Raw genomic sequence first — 7586 nt, 5'->3', positions numbered from 1 at the left:
TAAAGGCATATTATTATGCTGAGCTGTAAAATGTTCAATTCAACTACTTCTATTTTTTTTTTCTTTTTTGGCAAAACCGGTGATTGAACTCAGGCCCTTGCACTTGCTTGAAAGCATTTGTTCCACTGAGACAACTCTCCAACCAAGTCAACAGCTTCTGTCATTGCCAGTCTTAAGAAAAACTCACAACTATCTTGGAGTTCTGTACTACTTTGGAACATTTTGCTGAATTCAGGCACCTACAATAATTACATGACAATGGAATACCCTTCTCTGACAAAACTAATCAAAAAAGTGGGATAGAAATGAACGACCCTTTTGTATCTGTATACTCAAAATATTTAGAATAGATACACAGCTGCATTCTCTTGGATCATTGAAGACATAGATTTGTTCTAATAGTGTTTGTGGATAGGCTATGTCTGTATGTTGTACAATGAATAACCACTAAGACAACAATATGCAATGTATTAATTATGGAAACTGTGATAGTAATCGGTTTTTAAATTGTCTCATTACTATTTGTTTCTCAATAAAATTATTTTTTAAAAAAGCCATGTGTGTTTGGAACATGAGAAAAGGAATATAGGATTTTCAGAAATTAATGTTAGTATAGTCCCAAGAATGTCACATACATACATACATATAAAATAATGTTTGTAATATTTATGTATTTGCTTATTACTGTCAGTATTTTCCAATTTGTTTTTATGTCCTTGCAGGTAGCAAATGTTTTACGTCCTATCTTATACTCTGATATTACATTAACACAGTGTATGCTTTTTGTAGGTATTGGGGATTATATTTTGTGTGCTTCAAATAGCAGAAAGTGTTTATTTTGAGATCACATTTTCCAAAATGCTTGCCAATAAACTTAGTTTAGAAGTCTGTGAACATAAATTATTGAAATGATATGATGTGAAACAAGTATATTTATTTCCTGAATTTTTATAATATTATTAACAGATGAGCCATATTCTATATGTACAAAGCATAATCAATCAAAAAGACATACTTAAAATTTAAAAAATTTAAATATACCTTACTCTGGGGATGTGGATTCTGAGCCCTCTTAGAAAACTGTCATCCCATGTGACTTATTCTTTCAACCTATCCTTACCCTGAGTACAATTTGTCTTAAATAATTAAGCACTAGTAGAAACCACAAGATATGTAGAAGCATACTGTTATTTCTGGGTTATTTATGATAAATATAGACATAAATTGTAGTAAACTCAAAATATTCTATTTCATAGGAAATTTATTTTTTGAAAGCTGTTATGTAAGGCAAGTTTAACATCCTTATTCCTCAGGCTGTAGATCATGGGGTTCAGCATGGGAACAATCATGGTGTAAAACACAGAGGATACTTTCCCTTGATCCATGGAGCTGACTGAAGATGGCTGAAGATACATAAATGCTGCAGAACCAAAAAAGACAGCAACTGCTGAGATGTGGGAGCTGCAGGTGCTGAAGGCTTTGGACCTGCCTGCAGTAGAGCGGATGCGCAGGATGCTGGCTATAATGAAGATATAGGAGCTGAGAATAGTCAAAACTGGAAGAAGAATATTAAATGCACTGAAGCACAGAACTACCACCTCATTGATAAAAGTACTGGAGCAGGAGAGTTCCAGTAGTGGGAAAAGGTCACAGAAGAAATGGTTTATCACATCTTCCATGCAGAAGAACACTCTTAGCATGCAGACTGTATGAGCTGTGGCACCAACCAAACCCATGCCATACACCCCAGCTACCATCCAGCAGCAGACTTGAGAAGACATGGTAACATTGTAAAGCAAGGGGTTACAGATGGCCACATAGCGATCATAAGCCATGGCAGCCAACATGTGACATTCTGAGATAACAAAAACCAAAAAGAAATAGAGTTGAGTCATGCATTCAGCATAGGTGATACCATTTTTCTCCACCAAAAAGTTGACCAGCATTTTGGGTGTGATGACAGTGGAATGGCAGAGGTCAATGAAGGACAGACTGCTGAGGAGATAGTACATTGGGGTGTGCAGGTAAGAACTAATTCTAATCAGAATGATCATGCCCAGGTTACCCACTACTGTAAACATGTAAATCCCGAGGAAGAGGAGGAAGAGTGGAATCTGGAGCTCTGGTTTTTCTGTTAAGCCAAAAAGAATAAACTTGATCACTGTAGAATGATTTCCTTCTGTCATTTCTTTCTGGGAATCTATGAAGGAAGGGAAGAAAACTTTTGAAATAGGTATTTCTTGTTTGAATAATGAAGGGTGAGATAGAATTTTATCCTATTCATCCCGCGATTTCCAGTTCTCTTCCAACTTTTTACTTTCTTATGTCAACAAACTTGAGATCTGTAAGAAATGTGAATGGATAAGACATAGAACTCTGTGAGTTTTTTTTTTTTTTTGTTTCATTCTGTAACAGTGATTATCGATATCAAGCTCATGAACACAGAAAAAGTAATTTCTACTAACTTCTGTGATGCGTTCCACCAAATATAGCTCACTGGTTGCAATTTTCTGAAATATCCTGAATAAAACAAAAACCCTCTTTCTAGTTAAAATAGTGGCACCACAGCACACACAGACACACAATCACATACATGTACATGCACACACACACACACACACACACACATACAGACACACAGCCACTTTTACATATAATGGTAAAAAAAATTTCCTCTAAGGTACTAGACAATACATGTTTTCCACTTTTTAACTTTCATTCTACAGCATAATGAAGGACCTAGCTAGGAAAATCAGGCAGGAAACCTGAATAAAGACTTTTATTTTGGAAAGCATAAATACATTATTGCTTATTCTGTCTAAATGACAGAAAAAGTCTCAGAGAATCTATTCCAAAAGAGTAGTGGAACTGAAATTAAGCACCATGATAAAATATAAGGTTGGCAATAAATCAATTGTATTTTAATATATTTGTAATGAAAATAAAAGAATCCCCATTTAAAAAGCATCAAACAGGCCAGTGAGGTAGCTCAATAGACTAAGCACTGGTCTGGCCAGGGCCAGGACCAGGGTTGGAACCCAGGCACCACATGCCCCACCCGCTCTGCTGCAAGGGCAGGCTACACAAATGATGAAGACCAGGCTTGGTGGCACGCTCCATAATTCCAGTGCTGGGGAGGCTAACACCAGAGGATCACTATGAGTCCAAGCTGTGTAGTGAGACCCTGTACAAATACATAAAAATGCATCAAAGGATGAAATATTTAGAAATAAATTCAAAATGCAAATGGAAGCTAACATGTATAGGATTACAAAACTTTTTTAAACATTATTAAAGTCTTTCATACATGAAAAATTTGTGAATCCAAAGAATCAACATTGTGAAAATAGATGTGCTTTCCAAATTGATCTGGAAATTCAGTGTAACCCCTATCAAAATCTCTAATCTGATATTTTCATAAATTGGCAGGATGATCCTTAAATCTCTGCTTAGAAAAAAGATCCTTGAGGAATCAATGCAAACCTGTAAGGTAAATATCACTGAGGTGTCACATTTTCTTATCTATAAATTGATACAAATTTACAGTGAGCAAGAAAATATGAGATTATAAGTGTATACACACAGATCAATAGGCTAGAGATGACAGTTGAACAATTAACTTATATCCATGATAAACTCCATTATAAATATTTGATGAGAATTCAATGGGAAAATAGTAATTTTCTCAACAAATGGTGCTGAGATGGACACTCAATAATCACATTTATAAGAATTAGTGTGGAACAGTTTCTCACGTGGTTCCCAGTAATTTATTCAAAGTGGGTCTTATAAGTAAAGATCAAACTTTTTTAAAGAATAAGGAAAAAAACTACAAAACTAAATATATGTAGTCTTGGGTTTGATTTTTCTTTCGTAAATGAGATATCCAAAGCAAAAGCTAAAATAAAAAAAATAGTAAAGTGTACATGTGAAAATTATGTTGTAAAGAATTTCAAGTAGGAAAAAAAAGAATTCCACATAGAGGGCCGACCAAATAGCTCAGTGGATTAACGTGCCTGCAAGCAGGCGCAGGAGCCCCAGATTTGGTCCCTAAACCTCCGGTGCCAGCCCAGCCAGTAGGGCGTGTTGAGACAGCGATTGAGATTGGATTTGGTGGCATATGCCTGTAATCCCAGCTCTTGGGACTGTAAACAGGCAGATCACTACAAATCCGATTTAGTAGTGAGACTCTGAACACCCTGTTGACCCTTCCCTCCAAAAAAACTCCACAAAGTATAAACATCCCAGTTTTAAAATGACCTAGTATCTGAATAAACATTTTCATGTTTGAGATAAATAAATTATCAATAACAAACGCAAATATTTTCATCAGGACATGCTTTCAGGCTGTGCAAGTACCCTAGATAAGAAAAACAATATTTAAATGTATAGAGTATGTTTCTGTGTATACAAATGCAAGATTACAGTAAATTTAACAGGAACAAGACAAGCAAAATGCTTATCAGCATATTTGAAATAAGGAAATAAATAGTGTAGAATTTCAATTCCTTCAATTTTTACAATCTGAAGGGTACAAGAAGGCAGAGTAGATAATGAGAGAAATAGGTTCAACAGGAGTAAAGTTATTATGATACTAATGCAGACTGGGGACAACACAGCCTGTTGAGAAATATAATGAAATTTTCTGCATTGTTACTGTAATTTTGTAACTGACATAATGAATCCACAAAACCACATTTATTAAATGCTGATTTTTTTTTTTTATATTAAGAAGGGTCTACAGGGTGTTCAGGATCTCACAACAAGATCAGACTCATAGTGATCCTACTGTTTGCAACCTCCCAAGAGCTGAGATTACAGGTGCATGCTACCATGCCCAGTCTCAATTGCCATCTCAGTGAACCCCAGGGGCGGGGCTGGCAGAGCAGGCCTGGAAATTGAACATCAGGCCCCTGTATCTGCTTGCAAATGCTCTAATCCACGTAGTTGTTTCATCTCCGATTAGCTTCTGCCACAAAATCCTACATTTTAAAGTCCTTTAGTTAAGATCTCTGATAGAGAAATTCAAGTTAATACTATCATCTTCCATCTGCAGATAAACATGTTTATGTTCACCATTGGCACATATTTAACTCACTCTTTTATGAGTCACATTAGGTTTTCTTTCACAATAATTTGTAAAACAGTACAGTGCTGGTACAGTGCTTTGCATAATGCATGTCTCAATAATGTCTTTGACAAAATTGTTGGAAAAAGCTTAGAGAAAAGATAATACAGATTCAAAGTCAGTGAATAAAAGCCTCACCTCCTTGAGTACATTTGAAAATAAAAAGAAATGTTCATTATAATTTCATGCTGTAGAGAATAGAGAGACAATAACAGAATCTGTCCTCATCAGAAAGCGTGGCTTTCAGGATGAAGACTAGGAGAGAAAAATCAGTGGAGCTGCAGCTCTGTTACTACTCTGAAAGAAATGCAGGAAAAGAATCTAAAATTTTAAAAGTCAAGGACAGTAATTGAGACATACCACTTATGCTTCCAGAGATCTCAGTTTTTGACTTTTCTTTTTTGCTCTGAAAGGAAAAATAATTTTGAAAAGGCAAGGCTGTGATAGCCCCAAATGTTGATAGAGCCACTAATCCTGACATCTGATAAAACTGATGCTCAAAGCCATATCAACTTCTGCAAAGGTAGTCTGACATGAAAATTTCATCTACTGGGTATAAGGCTCTAGTTAGGAGCAAATAATGATAATGATCTCCCAGTAGAATCTTACCCCACATGTATCAACTCTGGGGAAAAGAAATGAGTGAGTGTTTCTCTTTATCCCCATTGGTTTCAAATATTTAATATTGTCATATCAGTGTGATTCAGTTCTTTTTAGAGTATGGATTAAGAAAAAATGGGCACAATATCAGAACTCTAGTGAGTTTCATATGCAAACCTTAAAAAATCAAAATTTTAGAGAAATTGTAAGAATTTAAAAGCATTCTTTAAAGTGCCATTTCAAAGGGAAAAATACTAAGGCAAATGAACTGAGGTCATTAGAATTTATATTTTCATTGATTTTACTATTTCTTTTTAAATTAGTATGATAATTTCTTAAAGTAGTGCTTCTTGGAAAATTTGCATTGGTCCACTGAATAAAAGCAGCTGTCACTGAGTCTCCAAGTAAATCTCTTTTAGATATTACTAGAGACACATGAGGACTGCCAAAGAAGACTATGGAGATGGTATTAGTGTTGCTTTAATTTTCATTTCTTGAATTACCAATGATGTTCAACATTTTTTTTTCATGTATATACTTGCCATTTCTATTTTGTCATATTAAAAGTATATATTCATCTCAGATAAACAATTTTGGACTGTGTCTTTGAATATGGGTGGCCTGATTTGTAAAATCCTTTATATGATCTTGATAGAATAGCCTTTGTCAGAGGACAACCAGTGACAATTTTTTCCCAGTCTGTTTCTTTATTTTAACCTGCTGGAGATTTCCTTTAAAGTACAAACATTTTTCAAAAATATGGGATCTCAGTTGTTGATTCTTTAAAGTATTTCCAATGCAGTTCAGTTTTGGTTCATGAACTCTCTACCTACCTCTATGTCTGGAAGATTTCTACCTATATTTTCCTCCAGAAGATTAGGGTTTTTTAAATATTTAAATATTTGGTCCTTTTTGACTGTAGTTTCAAGCACGGTGATAAACATAAGTCTAATTTTAGCCTTAGGCATGTGGAAGATTGGTTTCTCCATCACCATTTATTAAACAAGCTATTTTTCTTCCAATGAGCATGTTTGGCTTCTTTGTCAAAGATAAAGTGGCTGAGTGTATTTTCAGTTGTGTGTGCATCTTCTAAACTGTTCCCTTGATCTTCAGGTATATCTTTAGGTCAATAACATGCTAATTTTATCACTATAGCTTTATAGTGTAATTGTACTCAGGGATAATGGCTAGCATCAATAAATCAACTAATAACAAGCACGGAAGCAGCTGTGAGGAAAATGGAACCATTCTTCACTGTTGGTGGGAGTGCTGACTGGTACAACCACTATGGAAATCAGTGTGAAGATTCCACAAAAAGCTATGATTGGAGATCACATTCAAGTCAGCTAGTCCACTTCTGGGAATTTTTCCAGAACTTAAAGCATCGTACTACAGTAATATATATGTGCACCCATGCTGATAGCAGCCTAATGATTTGACATGAATACAAAAAGTGAAATGACTGTAATCAAGCAGATTAACATATTAATTACTTTACATTATTTAGGGCAGACAAAATCACTTAAAACATGCTCTCAAAAAATTTCTATACCATTGTAGTATTAACTCCAACAATCCTGTGCTGGTTTCCTATTTATCTGACCAAATATATATAACTAGTTACCAGTCCACATATATACCTATTAGAGAATATTATTTAAAAGTTGTGGTATTGAAATTTTAACTACATATTTTGAACCTGGCAGTCATTATGCTAATTGAAATCTGAAAAACAAAGGAAAAAAACAGTAATTCCTTTGTATGTGAAATCTGTGACTTTAAAAGATACCCTATCATATCAATACTTGATGAAAAATACCTGTTCCTTATTATGCCTAAGATGTTTGAAATGTAGTGA

At 34.8% G+C, this 7586-nt stretch overlaps 1 protein-coding gene across 1 annotated transcript; it reads right to left on the bottom strand.

Moving 5' to 3' along the window:
• Nucleotides 1-1250: 1250 nt before the first annotated feature.
• LOC101569759 (olfactory receptor 150-like) lies at nucleotides 1251-2198 on the bottom strand. Its single transcript, XM_004636383.2, has one exon. The coding sequence runs from the start codon at nucleotides 2184-2186 to the stop codon at nucleotides 1251-1253; it is 936 nt and encodes a 311-aa protein (XP_004636440.1). The 5' UTR covers nucleotides 2187-2198.
• Between the last annotated feature and the right edge of the window lie 5388 nt (nucleotides 2199-7586).

This window comes from Octodon degus, unplaced genomic scaffold, assembly GCF_000260255.1.
Source record: "Octodon degus isolate 3935 unplaced genomic scaffold, OctDeg1.0 scaffold00080, whole genome shotgun sequence".
Lineage (NCBI taxonomy): Eukaryota > Metazoa > Chordata > Mammalia > Rodentia > Octodontidae > Octodon > Octodon degus.
Note: the sequence above shows the minus strand (reverse complement) of the source record. Positions and strands in the feature narration are given on the sequence as shown.